At 38.2% G+C, this 18090-nt stretch overlaps 1 protein-coding gene across 4 annotated transcripts in view; it reads right to left on the reverse strand.

Moving 5' to 3' along the window:
• LOC124721418 overlaps positions 1-18090 on the reverse strand; it is a 170827-nt gene that overhangs the window by 6797 nt on the left and 145940 nt on the right. For all 4 annotated transcript variants that reach the window (XM_047246389.1, XM_047246391.1, XM_047246390.1 and 1 more), the window contains exons 13-15: positions 7328-7653; positions 6697-6916; positions 5737-5939 (exon numbers count right to left, since the gene is read on the reverse strand). In XM_047246389.1, the coding sequence (XP_047102345.1) occupies positions 5737-5939; positions 6697-6916; positions 7328-7653 (749 nt within the window). The remainder of the gene's footprint in view (positions 1-5736; positions 5940-6696; positions 6917-7327; positions 7654-18090) is intronic.

Consider the following 18090-nt stretch of genomic DNA (forward strand, 5'->3'; position numbering starts at 1 on the left):
ATATATAAATGGGACAGAAGTCTGGTGCAGGAGGCAGCCAGCTGAGAAAATAAACCCTTTCCTGTACTGAAAACCATTCCTGCATTATTGTTGACATTTGTATTGGAGACAGATTAAGTCCTTCAGAATAGCTGTTGCAATTACAATCATTTCATTACTCGTAATATGGGTATACTTGACACTATCAAGTTTATGATATATCATGTGAAATATTAAGTCCATAGGAACACAAATCTAACTCCATATTGCCATAGGATCTGGCTTCTACAAGACGACTCCTGGATATATTTTGGATTGCAACACACATCTAGCAGCCTATATAGTAATAAAAGATCCTTATTTGCTGAGGCAAATACTAATACCAATTTGATGAGTAAAACAATGATTTGGCAAAACTATTATGTTCTGCCAGTCACAGCTTATATCATCCTTGAAGGATGCTAACTGTTTGAGTCCACATTCATCATGAAGCTTCTCCTTAATGGTTGCATGTTTGCTTTGTGGACTGGCCTCCAAAGCTGGAGCCAGATTAAATCTTACCAAACTTGGAAACATAGTAGCAAGTTTTAATTGCGCCACTTATGACAAAATATTTTACTGTGACATGTTAATGCTTTTAGACAAGTATTATCACAGACAAGAGTCCAGTTCACACACACCTGCTACATTCTTAATTATCTCAATATTGTCTTACCCACAATCTCACAATATACTCAGGTAAACCATACAGACCCCAGCCTCTGAGGTCACTCTAATGCCATCACACTCCTTTCCTCCACAAGAGGTGCAACAGAGTCATGAATAGCCTGCTGACCAAGTGGCCTGGCCGATGAATCAACTGGTCCAACTATGTGAGGTGGTGCAGATATCTGAGCTTTCATTGGCTAATTTACAATGAATGTTGAGCTTTTAGACATGACTGTGCACACACACACAAATTTGCAATTTGCTAGCTTTTAGGATTTTAATCCTTTTGAGCCAGGGAACACATTCAAATATAGTCAGCATACCACCTCCCCCCTCCAACCCACTAGGTGTTACACCTTATATATTGCATTTTCCTTTGCCATATTGGATTGAACCTGTATTTTACTGCAATGCTGCTAGCCAGTCTTAAATAAATCTCAATCTAACTTAAAAAATGAATGAGCAATATAAAATTCCTACAAATTAGAACACAAAATTTGAGAAGACAAAGGTAAAATGTATATACAGCCAGTGTACTGAGACTGAATGATTTCAGGAAAGTTATATCTTTAATAAAATAATTTTTTGGTTGGCAGATTGCAGTGGCAGGGCACAGCCAGGCATACTTGATAAGGTTCTGCATGCACCTACGAAACAGACAAAGACAATACAGTGAACATGTGGGTGCAGATGGACTACAATCTTGCAGATTCGTATTCTACACCATAAAACACCTAGGTTTTAACTGAAACATTTGTTTTCCATTCATGGTGGATGAGATTAATCAGCACAAGAATTACAGTGGCTGTATGAAAGAACACTCCAACATAAGTCACCACGATGGTGAGATTTGAAGGGACACTATGCAATCAAGCATCCTGATGGTGTGGATAGACACCAAACTCGGTTGCGACGGGAAGAAAAAATGACATTACATTTAATGTAGTTGATTTGCCAGACATTTAAGTGTCTAAATGTGAAGGTTCTACTGTACAATCAAATGTACAAAACTAAATTAAGTTGTTAACAATAATATCTGCTGTTGTGAACAGAAAGTTTAAATTTTTATCAGAACTGTAAAACAGAATCAAGTGAGACTGTTCTTAATTCCAAAAACTAAAAAAATTGAATTTTGTGAAGTACAGCACCATATACCATGAATAGAAATAAATGGTTTCAGATGTATCCTCAGGACTTTTTGGCATAGAATCTGAATCTGCCATAAAAATGGCAATTTGAAAATGAAATGTTGACAGGTTTTCTTACAATTAGTTTCATATGATCATTTCAAATGTTTTACTCCTACATATTTTATAGTTGTTACTATTTCCAGGAACTGATCCGCAACAAAGCATTCTAGCAGTAATTGATGTAGTTAAATATACATTACGTATTTCTCATAAATAGTTAAGTTCATTGTCAACTGCCTGTCCCTGCACCAATTATCCATCATTTGCAGGTCTCCCTCAGGTTTGATACAGTCTTCTGCCATTGAAAACAATACAAGTATGAAGAGTTTTGCATTTTCTGTCACCAGATTTTTATTGTGCGTTCTGACATCCCATTGGCAACATTTCAGAGAATTTTTGCTTAGCTTGATAGTCCTCTTTTTCTCTCAAATACACTATCTGATCAAAACTATTTGGACACCTATTAGTAGACATAAGTCTGGTATGTGACCACTCCTCACCTTTTTCACGACTAACTCTGCTGCGAATATTTTTAATAAGGTGTCTATGTCTGGAGAAATGGCAGCCCATTTTCCTCGGGAGCCAAAACCAGAGAAGGTAGTAATGTTGAACACCTGGGTCTTAGTGAAGTCCAAGTTCTAACTCATCCCAAACGTCTTACATTAGATTCTGATTGGGACTGGTAAGGTCAGTCTATTTTTGTCCACTGCTTTGCAACAGCACGCATTTTCACGATTACACTAAGTATCATTTTTAAACTGTTTGTCTGCGATACGCAGTACACAATACTATAAAATGTGTTCATATCCTCGATCATTCAGCATTTTCTGAAGTGCAGTAAGGGGACCACACACTAGCCAGAAAGAAGACCCCCATACACCAACATCACTCCCTCCAATCTGCACTGTTGGTACTACCCATGATGGCAGGTAATATTCTCCAGGCATTGACCAAACACAAACACTTCCATTGGAATGCCACGTGGTATAGTATGATCCTTCACTCCAAATCACTCATTTCCAGTCATCCACTGACCAGTGAGATTGCTCTTTACACCATCTCAAGCATCACTTAGCACTGACTACAGAAATGTGTGGCTTATGAGCAGCTGCTTGGCCACTCTACCTCATTCTTTCCAATTCCCTACGGAGAGTCACTGTGATAGCTGGACTGCTGGTATAACTTCAGAATACACAAGCGACTAATTGTGTTGATTTGTAATTTTTTACAACCACCCTCCACAGTCCTCAATGGCCTCTGTACATCGATGCATGTCATCTGCAAGGTCTTTGTTTCACTGAGGTTGTTCTTGGTGTTTCCACTTCACAATCACCAACAGTTGACTCTGACATCTTTAGAAGGTTTGAAATGTCCCTGATGTGTATTTTATTCAGGTGACATCCAAAGACTAGCCCACACTTGAAGTCACCAAGCTCTCCTCACAAAAACAGTCTACTGTTACTATTTCTCTACTGACAACACAACACTCCCCACCTCCTGTTATATAGGCAGTTCTTCCTCTCGTGACATCTAGTGAGCAAGTCCAATTACTTAGGTGTATCTGGATACTTTTGATCAGATAGTGTATTTGTCTTGCTCCATTTGAGATTTTATTAAAATTTACCTTCTTCATACCTGCTTCTCCTTTGGTGTTTGTTTAAGTATCTTTATTAAAAAATTGTCCTTTTTGTTAATATTTGTATAATCTTTGTTTTTTGAGATGTTGAACTTCATATATAATTTTATCTGAATATCTAACTGTTCTTAAATACATTCTTATTACCTCCATTTCTGACTAACTTCCTGAAGAATGGTTGGTTTCTTTCTTGCTTTGAACGTATTTTTACACTTCATCTTAACAGCCTATGATTACCTTATTTTTTAAAATGGTTGAGGACTGTCCTATTGTGTGCCATTTCTTCATTGCTGGTAACATTTAATTCACTTTATTTTTAGTTTCATCTGGTTCTTGTCAAATCACTTTTCCATTTGTTTTCATCTGCAAGCATGTGCATGATAAACATGTTTTCCTTCTCTGCAAAATATAGTAATGGTACCTGCCATTTCTGGTGCAAATATGAAGTTTCCCTGCAGAAGAAGTGTTCTGTACTTTTTGACCTCCTTCCAAATTAAAACTAACATCATTTTGTAATGGGATTTGTCTTAATTTTTTCCAATTTCTGTAACTCTAAGGTCTCCTATCTCTTCTTCAGAATGTGAGCATATTAGAGCATGGGTTTGAAAAATTTTCATGGCATGTTTATTGTCAATTTTTTTTACATACATCTTGCTGTTCTGTGTGATTTAATTTAAGTACTGCAATAACATTTAATTTTCTGTTGTACAACAAAGCCTACATTTAAATTCACTTCTGCTCTGTTGTTCTGTACTGATCAAGATAACCTAATTTTAATTATATTTCATCTTCACGTTTTGACATATTTCTGATGACTTTGCAATGTACCATTATGTCTTATCTAATTCCTCTTTTCACTTCAATAATCTATCTTTGCAAACTGATGTTCTGTAATTAATTAACACTAATTAGAAAAATGGAGGCTATGCTTTATTTCTGAGGTCTATGTTATTGTTTAGTTACCTGAACTTCCTGGAGTAAAGTGCAGGCAGATGCAGAAACAGCTGGGTATATCCCACAACCTACAACTATCACTGGGGGTCTCTCGGTCTACTACTCCCAATATTCTTTTATACTGCACTAACCTGCCAGGACCCAAAGAGGTTGCTGAGAGATGTGAATATTGCTAAGGATCAGTGTAACTATTCCCACAACAGATCTCTGAGTTTTACCTCTGAGAATGGACTCACATAACCACTTCACTTGCTGATCTCTTGCTGTAAGAGCCCTTGATTCATTATGGTCATTTAGTATTCTGTAACTAATAAGTCATTTTTCCTAAGGGGCTTTGGACAATGATTCCTTACAGTGTGAGTAGCTCATACATGATGGGGATCACCACCTTATGGATATTAACAGCTGCACAAAGAGTATCTAGACCATTGCTTATTAATCCTGGTTGATTTCTTCAACTCTCATCATAAATTAAGAGCTCTTCCCTCAGTGCTTAGCTGGGTGACATCATATACTTCCATTTATTTGTTCATTTCTTCATAATCCCATCAAGTGATACATCACCATTTCTTGCCATAGACTAACTCCCCTATGACATTTACTCCCCTGGCACATTATTTCTACATGCTCTGTCTACATACCATTATCTGGTACTCTTAGTTTCGATGGCAAACAAACACCACCACCTCAGTTGCATCAGTGGTATACTAAGTCATCTACAAAAGGAGAACTAACAGCTTCCTGTTGTCATAGATATTCCATACAGTTTACTGCACCGCCATTTACAAGTGTTGTTTCAATGAAGCAATTTAAACAACACTGGAGACTTAATGTTGCACAACTTGTAGCATTTTTCTTAAACCTTTGTGTGACAAAAGGGTTTTTCCAGCAAAACAATGAAAAATGTGTGAGCATGTACTATTTGGGAATAACAATGAATAAATCTACTCAATTTATTATGTAGTTTTATGTCTACCATGAGGTATGGGGTGGCAAACATTTATACCAATGAAGGAGAAGGAAAACTATTACACACAGTTATTTCAGTGGAATAGCAGTGGTGTATTTATATAGTAGTTTCACTTTAAGTGTTAATTATCTTACCTAATACAAATTTAACCATAGAGAACGAATTAGTGTGAATCCTCTCTTTATGTGGATTTATTTAAAGAAACATAAAAATTTAAGATTCACGTCTTTCTTATGCAATAGCATATATAAAACAGAGAAAATGTAGGCTGAACATATTAGAACTGTACCAAATCTTACCGTGTTCTGTTCGGATATTTCTTGCTGTCTACTTTGTTCTGAACCCTCTGTGTCAGAGTGTTTATAACAGAATCAGGCAAAGGTTTTTTCTGCTGTGGTTGCTGATGCATCCAGAGCAGGGGCTGAGACAACTGAGATGGCATTTTCTGGGAAGCCATCGCATTTCTCTGTTGTTGTTCAGTGATCCTCCTTTGTTCTGCTTCCTATTAGAAAACAGACAGTTGTGAGTATGATTCAACACCATAGAGAGAGAGAGAGAGAGAGAGAGAGAGAGAGAGAGAGAGAGAGAGAGAGAGAGAGCAAGCTCACTGTGCATCAGGGCATCAGGTGAAAGCATCACAATACAATTTCTTGCTTTAAGGCAAGGCTTACATTGCACTGTTATCCATAGTTTTTCTAAGACTTTCTGAATTGTTTCACAAAATGAATAATTTTGACACATAAAATGTAAATTCAGACATTTTATTAATTCATACAGGAATCATTTAACCAGGTTACATTCTTTCTACGTTAAGCACCTCAACATCAGGTTCTTCGAGTTAACAAGACATTTAACTCTGATGTTACTAGAGGTAGAGTAGTAACTCCACTGGAAAGCAGGAAAAACGGATTAGCCATAATTTAGTTTACGATCACTGTCAAAAATGTGATGATGCTTGCCAGCATGTTATGAATCCTTGTGCCTCTAATTCTCATAATTAACATAATGAGCAATACCTTTCACTCAACGATTTGTTATTTATTTATTATGATTGTATTTCCATGTATCACTACATCTACGACACCATTTACTGCTGTTAGCCACAGAATACCCAAAGAAACACATTCTCTGGTATAAACAGTTTGGCATGCAATACACTGTTCAGTGTAAGTTATAAAAAATTGAAAACCACCTCTTCCCCATAAAAAATAATAAGCTGCCACAAGAGATGCATGTTACAACAACAAGAAATCTCCTACCTGTATCAGCCAATGTTGACTGTTGAAAGTGCCACGTTTACTTTCTGGTTTCCTCTTTGCTTGTATCCAGTTGTCAGTCGGGATAAGCCGAGGGCGAGGCACAGCACTCAGTGCTTGCAAAGTCTGTCGTGTCATTTGTTGTCCCTGGATATGGTTGGTTCCTGAACTTTGGAAGTCTTTCTGTTGTGTGACAGGACTGAAGACTGGTGTCCAGCTGCTCCTTGAAAGATAAACCATTATGAATTAGAAATCAGTTTCAAACTTCACACAACTTGGATCCATTAATTTCATGTTCAATTTCAAACAACGTTTCCTAAAACAACACAGGACATTTTTAATATGTCATCACACTGAGTATAAATGTGTCAATTATTTTGATTCAGTTTACTGGGCTGTCATGAATTCAGCTTGATGTGTAACCAATTTTAACCTCATTTATTACATGCCAATCTTTAATTATTTTAGTTCATGTGCTTCATTTAGAGACATTTGTAATTATGACATTCACCTCATCAAATTATGAATATAAAATATTTAAATGAGTCTAGTACTTCATTTCATAATAGGAAATTTAATGTACATGGTCACCCTGTGAATCAGTGACTGCAGCCACATACATACGATTTATTACCTGCTGTAATTCTCTTTTTCCTGCCAGTCTTGCTGTGCAGGTTGAGAATGATGGGTGGAGACCACCTTTGGTGGATTCTGTTGTTTCCATTCCTGTTCTGGTCGCTTTTGTTGAAGATCCGGCATGGATTGGCAGTGCTCTGGAAGCATGCTCCTGGGAGTAAACTGAGTTATGTTCTTTTGAGGCATGTGTCTCACTGCAGATATGTCCTGTAATGACAGGCGTCCTTTGTTTCCCCATTGTTGTGGTTGTGGTAATTTATCTTTATGCCTTGGAATGATTTCTGCTTCTCTCTCTAATCTCGTTCGTTCCATATGTAGCATGGCCTAAACAAAATAATGTTAACTCAGAGAACTGCAGAATTAATGTTCTAATTTTTTTTTCTATACATGTGTGTTTACTGCCTTATTAGCAGTTGCAAGAGTCCATAAAAATTGGTGAAGATATCAGTTCTGTTAGGTCAACTTTCACTACTACTACTACTACTACTACTACTACTACTACTAATAATAATAATAATAATAATGACAATAACGATGTTGTGATGAACACATATCGCTGTTGATTTCCTGCTGATGGATTTCCTTCATCACCATCATGTAAATGTAATTGACATAAAACAGAAAGAAAAAAATTGAAACCAAGCTAGTAACAGGAAGCTCTGTCAACACTTAGAACTGTCAACAGGGCTTTAAATTGTGAGAAAATACTAAGTAAAAATGAATAATTTAAATGAATTACATAAGTGCATCCTTTGTATATATAGTTTAGTGCTGGCATGTTCTGTAGAATGTAGAACACACACATTACATTCTCTCAAACAATCTAGTTTTATTTCTACTGCATATTTTTGGGATCATTAATTTATTGAATCATCCTAATAAATAGATGTAAATTCCTGATACCAATCTGATTGATAAAGCTGGTGTATTTCCAGTATATGAATGTCTGTAACATGGGTCCCATGTAATGTTAATTTATGTGAACTCTTTATTTTCCCCAGATGTGTTATATTTAATCTTTATTCAAATAGTAAGGTAATTCATTCATGACAACTAAATTAGAAAAGCTGATACAGTCACCCCTGACAGAACTGTCACTGACTTTTAGTAGTACATACATCCAATTGGTATGTTGCTACTCAACCTGTAGCTTGGCCAGGTGAAGTGTTCATGAAGGAAAACAAAAACCACGCATTTTGGAAAGTCTTTAGATACACCATGTCTAGATGAATGATGTTCCCTATTGTTCTGTATATTTTCCATTCATACATTATTTGCAGTGCACTTTGTCCTTAGCAGATTAATAGTTTCATTTACTTTCCTTCGCAATACAGTAGAGCACAGTGCTGCCCTCATCATCAGGTACACACTTGGCTGGGGTATTTAAAGACAATATGAACACTAAATGCAATTCACAGATATGCGTGAACTGCAGCAGTTCTGATGTCCAACATACAACAAAGAGACATGTTTATAAAAATCTGCGACTGAAGTTAAATGTTGACTACATGGACTATGCTCCACAGTACTTGGGATCTCAATTATTTACTGTGGAATTATGCACAAGAAGAGAATTTATGTCAATTTGTATCCGATTATGCGAAGAGACTGGTCTGAAGATGACAACTTACCAATTAAGAAAAAAGTTGAACTTTAACTGCATGAACCTTGCAGGATATTTACAACATGATATAACAATAAAGGAAGATAAGGATTTAACATCTCAATGATAATGAGGTCATTAGGGATGGAGAACCTCAGATGGGGAAAGGTTGGGGAAGGACATCATCTGCGTCATTTTCAGATGACCCATTCTGGAATTTGCTTCAAGTTATTTAGGGAAGCCACAGAAAACCTAAATCTGGATATTATTAGAAATACAAAACAGCAGCACACATGCTCGGCACTGCATTCTGAATGTTTGAAGGGCTAGTGGCTGAGAGAATGATTTGGAACCTACCAGATGACCACAGCCTGTAAATTAACGTTGGGAGTACTTTCATACCAGTTTAAAATAATCTAAGGAAACGGTTGTTGAGATCTGCATCACCAGGCAATGAAACTATCATGAAAAATGCAGCAAATGAGAGATGTGACATTGTGACCGGAAAAGTGATAAATTTGTCTGTGCTCTATTGTTTTACAAATCTCATTCTCCACTCTCAATGTGTTGCCCTAATAAAATAGATTCAAACTGTTCCAGTAATAAAGATGAACACCATTACACCAAACACTGTGTAAACATCACTCTCACTTAAGCACTTTACAACGCAGTGTGACTTCTTTTTAGTTTAGTTTCTTGGTCCATAGATCATATTTTACAATAATATTGGACACCACATAATTCAAGTTTTGTATGCAATGAACAAAATTTCTTACTAACTTATCACCAACACATAAAAATATTTTTTTAAATAATAATAATAATAATAATAATAATAATAATAATAATAATAATGCAACATGAAGTCACCCAAGCAATTAATTCTACTCACAATTGGAAAGCCCCTGGAAAAGATAAAATAGCAAATTTCTGGCTAAAGAAATTCACCTCAACACATTCACATCTAACTAAATTATTTAACATATCTAAAAACAAAGATGATGTGACTTGCCAAACGAAAGCACTGGCACGTCGATAGACACACAAACAAACACAAATATACACACAAAATTCTAGCTTTCGTACACAAAATTCTAGCTTTCGTAACCAACGGTTGCTTCGTCAGGAAAGGGGGAAGGAGAGGGAAAGATGAAAGGATGTGGGTTTTAAAGGAGAGGGTAAGGAGTCATTCCAATCCCGGGAGCGGAAAGACTTACCTTAGGGGGGGAAAAAAGGACGGGTATACACTAGCATACACACACATATCCATCCGCACATATACATAGGTCTGTATATGTGTGGCTGGATATGTGTGTGTGTGCGCGCGCTAGTGTATACCGGTCCTTTTTTCCCCCCTAAGGTAAGTCTTTCCGCTCCCGGGATTGGAATGACTCCTTACCCTCTCCTTTAAAACCCACATCCTTTCGTCTTTCCCTCTCCTTCCCTCTTTCCTGACAAAGCAACCGTTTGTTGCGAAAGCTAGAATTTTGTGTGTATATTTGTGTTTGTTTGTGTGTCTATTGACATGCCAGCGCTTTCGTTTGGTAAGTCACATCATCTTTGTTTTTAGATATATTTGTCCCACGTGGAATGTTTCCCTCTATTATATTAAATTATTTAACAGTTACATTGCAGACCCATACACATTCCCTGATACACTTACACATGGAATAACTTATCTGAAACCTAAAGACCAAGCAGACACAGCAAACCCAGAAAAATATCGCCCCATAACATGCCTACCAACAATATACAAAATATTAACTTCAGTCATTACGTAGAAATTAATGACACATATAACACAGAACAAAATTATAAATGAAGAATAAAAAGGCTGTTGCAAAGGAGCACGAGGATGTAAAGAGTAACTGATAATAGATGCAGAGGTGACATATCAAGCTAAATCTAAACAAAGGTCGCTACACTATGCATACATTGATTACCGAAAAGCTTTTGATAGTGTACCCCACTCATGGTTACTACAAATATTGGAAATATACAAAGTAGATCCTAAATTGATACAGTTCCTAAACATAGTAATGAAAAATTGAAAAACCACACTTAATATCCAAACAAATTCAAATAACATCACATCACAGCCAATACAGATTAAGCGTGGAATATACCAAGGAGACTCATTAAGTCCTTTCTGGTTCTGCCTTGCTCTGAACCCACTATCCAACATGCTAAATAATACAAATTATGGATACAATATTACTGGAACATACCCACACAAAATCACACATTTGCTATGTATGGATGATCTAAAACTACTGGCAGCAACCAATCAACAACTCAACCAATTACTAAAGATAACAGAAGTATTCAGCAATGATATAAATATGGCTTTTGGAACAGACAAATGTAAGAAAAATAGCATTGTCAAGGGAAAACACACTAAACAAGAAGATTACATATTGGATAACCACAGCAACTGCTTAGAAGCAATGGAAAAAACAGATGCCTATAAATATCTAGGATACAGACAAAAAATAGGAATAGATAATACAAATATTAAAGAAGAACTAAAAGAAAAATATAGACAAATACTAACAAAAATACTGCAAACAGAATTGACACCAAGAAACAAGACAAAAGCTATAAATACTTATGCAATACCAATATTGACCTACTCATTTGGAGTAGTGAAATGGAGTAACACAGACCTAGAAGCACTCAATACACCTACACGATCACAATGCCACAAATATAGAATACATCACATACATTCAGCAACTGAAAGATTCACATTAAGCAGAAAGGAAGGAGGAAAGGGATTTATCGACATAAAAAACCAACATTATGGACAGGTAGACAATTTAAGAAAATTCTTTCTAGAACGAGCAGAAACTAGCAAAATACACAAAGCAATCACTCATATAAATACATCAGCTACACCACTGCAATTTCATAACCACTTCTACAACCCTTTAGATCACATAACATCAACAGATACGAAGAAAGTAAATTGGAAAAAGAAAACACTACATGGCAAGCACCCGTATCATCTAACACAGCCACACATCGATCAAGACGCATCCAACACATGGCTAAGAAAAGGCAATATATACAGTGAGACGGAAGGATTCATGATTGCAATACAGGATCAAACAATAAACACCAGATATTACAGCAAGCATATTATTAAAGATCCCAATACCACAACAGATAAATGCAGACTTTGCAAACAACAAATAGAAACAGTAGATCACATCACAAGCGGATGTACAATACTAGCAAATACAGAATACCCCAGAAGACATGACAATGTCGCAAAAATAATACATCAACAGCTTGCCTTACAACATAAACTTATGAAACAACATGTTCCCACATACAAGTATGCACCACAAAATGTACTGGAGAACGATGAATACAAAATATACTGGAACAGAACCATTATAACAGATAAAAACAACACCACATAACAAACCTGACATCATACTCACCAATAAAAAGAAGAAATTAACAACTAATCAAAATATCCATACCCAATACAACAAATATACAAAAGAAAACAGGAGAAAAAATTGAAAAATACATCCAACTGGCTGAGGAAGTCAAGGACATGTGGCATCAGGATAAAGTTGACATTATACCAATTATACTATCAACTACAGGAGTCATACCACACAATATCCACCAGCACATCAATGCAATACAGCTACATCCAAACTTATATATACAACTACAGAAATCTGTAATTATTGACACTTGTTCAATTACCCGAAAGTTCCTAAATGCAATGTAACATATACCGTACAATTAAAAGGAAGTCATGCTTGATCAAGGTCCACGTCACCTTCCATTTTTAACCAGACATAACATCTGAGACAAGAAAGAAATAATAATAATGTTATCATCATCACAGGTGAAGACACCATGGACTACGGCAAATATCGCAGCTTCAAAAGCAAAACTGACAGGTGCGTTCCCAAAGGTGTTCCACTACTGGGGATGGCCTTCATGGTTCAAAAGACCATAGTCAAATCCATAAAAGAAATTACACCTATTAACAACCGACTGATGACTATGCGGGTTCAGCGTGTCAACAAAAAGTACACACTGATCAAAGCACACGCCTCACCAACCAGAGTAATGAGAAAGACCCACAGTCTGCAGAAAAATTCTGGTCAACCCTCAAGAAAGTGATGTCCAAAGTCCCCAGAGGTGATGTCAAACTCCACCTGGGCAACTTTAATGCACAGATCGGCAGAGAAAAACAACATAGGGAAACAGTCGGACATTATCCATTGCATAAATTTACTAACAAAAATGGCACATGGCTCATAGAACTCTGCCAACAGAACAACCTCAAGCTCATGTTGACATCCCTCTGAAAAGATCCCATAAAACAGAAAACCTGGCACTCACCAGTCCACCAGTTAGGTGACTTCCAAATTGGCCATGTGGCAATCTCGTACCCAGTACAGAAAGAGATCCACAACGTGCAGGTACACAGGGGAGCCAACATTGACTCTGATCATTACCTAACATGTGTAAAAGTCAAATTCACCCCAAAGAGAACTTTCAGAAAACCCCCTTACCAAAATTTGTCACAAATAAGATTGCAGAAGAAAAGAACACATGAATGACTGGCAAAATTCCCACAGAAAAAATCAAAGGAAAAGCACAAGCCCTCATTCCTCCAAAGAAGAACCCTTGGTGGGACACCGACTGCAAGAATGCATCATCACTATGAAAGTTACATACCAGAAATACAACAGCAAAAAATCCCCAGAAAATTTACAGGCTCTAAACAAAACACGAAAAACAATAACAAAAATTATCAGACAAGCCAAGAGAAAATTCATGAAAGAACAGTTGGACTCCATAGAGGACAACTTCCATATCTACAACACAAGATATTTCTACAGGATGGTTGGTTGGTTGGTTTTGTTTGAAAGAGGGAGGGGAAGGGACCAAACTGCGAGGCCATCGGTCCCCTGTTCCCGGTAAAATAATTACACAAGGGAAAGAAGAAAAGAAAGGAGACGTACAACACAATAAAAGAAGAAAGGAAGAACCAGAAGAATGACAGGAGGACAACCAACACTACTATGGACAAAAAAGGAAAAGAAAACCACACAGAGAAGCAAGAAACAGGTGGAAGGGGCAAAAACAAGATAGCAGATGACAATGGCTGGCTGACCACAAGACTAAAAAGGAAAAGCTAGCCACTCTGCAACACATCAAAACATCCACCCTATAAGCATTAGAGTGGAGAACACAAAGGGATAAAGGACATGCGCTGAAACTTATATAGAATAATAAAACCCACCGTCGCGTATGAAACGTAAAACTAAATTAGCCAATGAGGCGTTATCAGCTAAAATTAATGGCAACAACTCCGGTAACTGAAGAATCCAAAGCAGGGCAGCCAAAGAAGGACAGCTCACCGAGGTATGGGCCACTGTCAGCCCGGCGCTGCACCAACACTGAGGTGGGTCATCACGGCACAGGAGGTATCAGTGCGTCACCCAAGCGTGGCCAATGTGGAGCTGGCAGAGAACCACAGAGTCCCTGTGAGAGGCCTGCATGGAGGACTGCCACACATTCATAGTCCCCTTAATGGCACACAGTTTGTTGTGCGTGCTGAGGTTATGCCATTTCGTCTCCCAAGGCCGCAAAACCTTGTGGCATAGTACTGAACGCAGGTCAGTTGCAGAGAAGCTGATCCCCGTAAGCGGTTTCCATGTAGCCCATTTGGCCAGCCTGTCAGCAAGTTAATTGCCTGGGATTCCAACGTGACCTGAGGTCCAGACAAACACCACTGAATGACTGGACCATTCCAGGGCATAGATGGACACCTGGATGGTCGCTACCAAAGGATGAAAAGGGTAGCATTGGTCGATAGCTTGTAGGCTGCTCAAGGAGTCAGTACACAGAAGAAACAACTCCCCAGGGCACGAACAATGTGCTCAAGAACACGAGATATAGACACTAGCTTGGCAGTGAAAACACTGCAGCAGTCGGGCGAGGAATGCTGTTCAGTATGTCCTCCATGGACATACGTGAAGCTGACTTGTGCATCAGCCATAGAGCCGTAAGTGTAAACCACTTCGGGGCCTCGGTACATGCCAAGCATCGAGAGGAACTGGCAGTGGAGAGCCGCGGGGTTAACCAGGTACTTAGGGCCATCTGGAAGGTCCAGGCAAAGCTGTGGCCAAGGTGTACACCATGGAGGTGTACGTGAATGGACCTCAAGTATAGGTGGTAAAGGCAAGGACTCTAGTTCAGAAAGACGGGATCTAACATGAACTGCAATAGGAAGCCCTGTCCTGGGCCACAAATGTGGGAGATGAACCAGTGTGGGTGGGAAAAGGAGATGGTGAATCAGATGCGCAGGAGAACTATGAATGTGTGCAAAGTAACTGGCCAACAGTTGAGCATGCCTAACCTGCAATGGAGGGACTCTGGCCTCCACAAGGAGGCTGGTCACCAGACTTGTCCTAAAAGCTCCTGTTGCAAGGTGAACACCACAATGGTGCACTGGGTTGAGCAAATGCAATGCTGAAGACACCGCCGAACCATAAATCTGACTCCCACAGTCAAGGTGGGATTGAAGAAAGACTCTGTAGAGCTGCAGCAGTGTACAGCGATCTGCACCCCGATTAGTATTGCTCAGGCAGTGGAGGACATTGAGGTGCTGCCAGCACTTTGGCTTAAGCTGAAGAAGGTGAGGAAGCCAAGTCAGTTGGGCATCAAAAACCAGTCGTGAGAATCAATGTGTCTCCACTACAGTGAGTGGATCATCATTAAGGCAAAGTTCTGGTTCTGGATGGATGGTATGATTCTGATGGAAGTGCATAACACATGACTTTGTGGCCAAAAACTGGAAACTGTGAGCTATAGCCCCATGACTGTGCCTTGTGGATGGCTCCCTGTAGACGCTGCTCAGCAACACCGGTACTGGTGGAGGAGTACGAAATGCAGAAGTCGTCTGCATACAGAGAAGTTGAGACGGATGGCCCGACAACTGCTGCTAGAGCAGTAATGGCCACTAAAAATAGGGAGACACTCAATACAGAGCCCTGCAGGACCCCATTCTCCACACAAGTGCTCGCAAGTATACTAACCTCTTACAATTTACATCACTCCGTGGAAAAAAATTGATGACAGTGTTGAAAAACAGGATGTCAGCAGTACTCTTGTACAGCAACTGCTGAAGGCATGAAGAACTAACAGGCCTAAATGAACATTGTTTCTTTATTAATAATGTGGTACCTATGATTAGATCAACTTGTTCAGTAAGCCACTGCAGTGTTCAAACAACTATCTGCTATAATCAGTAATCCATATGAAAGTGAGACTAGACATTTTCCATGGCAATATACTATTTCTAATACTAGAATAATTACATTTCCTGTAATAAAACAAAACACAATTTTTCTGCTCTATTTTAGAATTTATGCGACACAATTGAGAAATAACCATATGTTTACTTTCGAGGTTTAGATCTTGACAATTGTCCCTGAATGGAATCCATGCTGGTCTTCATCGAGAACTACTAGCAAGATTAGCTGGAGATAAAGAGTTTCTCCAGTATAGATTTAGACAAAATATATTTGAAGCTGCCACTATATGAAGCCTCACAAAGATACTGATAAGAAACATACTATACTGTCCACACCACTGTCTATATCACTACAAGCACTTCCCTTTTGGTGTAGCCAGTGCACTGATGGTGATCTAAAGATATTCATAAAAGCTTACACAAACCATTCTATCCTGCACTAATTACCCAAGAACAAATCACAGATTCTAGGATGCTATTTATTAAGTTGAAGCAAGAGGGTGTAATATGTAGCTTGCAGAAATTCATGTTGAATACTTAAGTCACACGTATAAAAATATTATTAAACTAACTAAATAGCATATTTTTGTTGTTAAGCCAACAAAGGTACAAAACATTGCACTACTTCAATTATTTTTGGGGAAAATCAATTACTAGGGAAGGCTCATCTCACCCATAGCAGAATAAAAACAGTCATTAAGTAGGGTGTGAAGAAAGATGTTCTTTCTAAATGGACAGCAGAATATGACAAAGAATCTGAGGCACTTAAGATTAAATTTAGGTTGTTGTCATGTCTGACAACTTTTATTCCTGGGAAACAACTCGTTTTCGCAACTGATACCTTTGAGTACAATATGTGAGCCATATCAGCACACTAAAATGTCCACATGCCAGAGCATCTGATCACATTTGCCACCAAAACTTTAACATCTACACGACAAAACTATTCACAAAATTTTAACGAAGTAACAAATTTCAATTGATCACTGACCTTAAGCTATTATTGGCCTGCACCCATGGCTTTTAGAATAAACAATGCAAAGCACACAAAGTTGGGGCCCTCTTCTGAAGTGCATACCACTATGAGATAATTACAAATAAGCAGTATAACGCATGGACACACTTCCACCGCTGCCACTACTTCCCATGGACCCAGATCCAAACCCAGATTTTGGTATGACAGAAGTAGCATATTTTCAAACAGATATGGAAATACAAGAAAGCTTAGCGAATCTTCAAATTGCATTTTAAAATGTAGTTAGGGCCACATTGGAAAATGATATTCTTCAACAAGTAATGCACTACATGCAAAATGTTTGGCCTAAACTTCTGTCAATCAGAAAGGTTTCGTCATTTTTTTTTTTCCTTCTTACTTAATTGCAGGCTCATGAAGGTACACAGAATGTCACTGTTTGTTACTGACAGACTACCACCATGTAATAATTCACTTGTGTACCCAGTACACAGAGCAACAGGCAGCTGTCCCACAAAGGTTGTGACTGTGGCATCTCCAGGCAGTCCGAGGACCGCAACCACTTACGAACTGACAGTTGAACTACAACAAGTGATCATTACTGAGAACTTCTTACAGTTCATTTTGGCATGCTGTAAAAACTTCCATGGCTGAAATTGAATAAAAAAAAATATGGTCCGTACCATTTCAGCCACAATTAAACAGTGAAGTAGAGCAGCTAGTGTACACTTCCAAAGACCATATGCAGATGTGTTTGGAGGAGACAACTTCAAAATCTGCAAATACATATAGGATCACATTCACCAACCGGATGAGCCTGGCTGTACTCTCATGGCTGGTAACCCTTCTGGTCCTTGCTGAATGGGTGGCAGGAAGCAGATTGGTTAT

Source organism: Schistocerca piceifrons, chromosome X, assembly GCF_021461385.2.
Source record: "Schistocerca piceifrons isolate TAMUIC-IGC-003096 chromosome X, iqSchPice1.1, whole genome shotgun sequence".
Taxonomy (NCBI): domain Eukaryota; kingdom Metazoa; phylum Arthropoda; class Insecta; order Orthoptera; family Acrididae; genus Schistocerca; species Schistocerca piceifrons.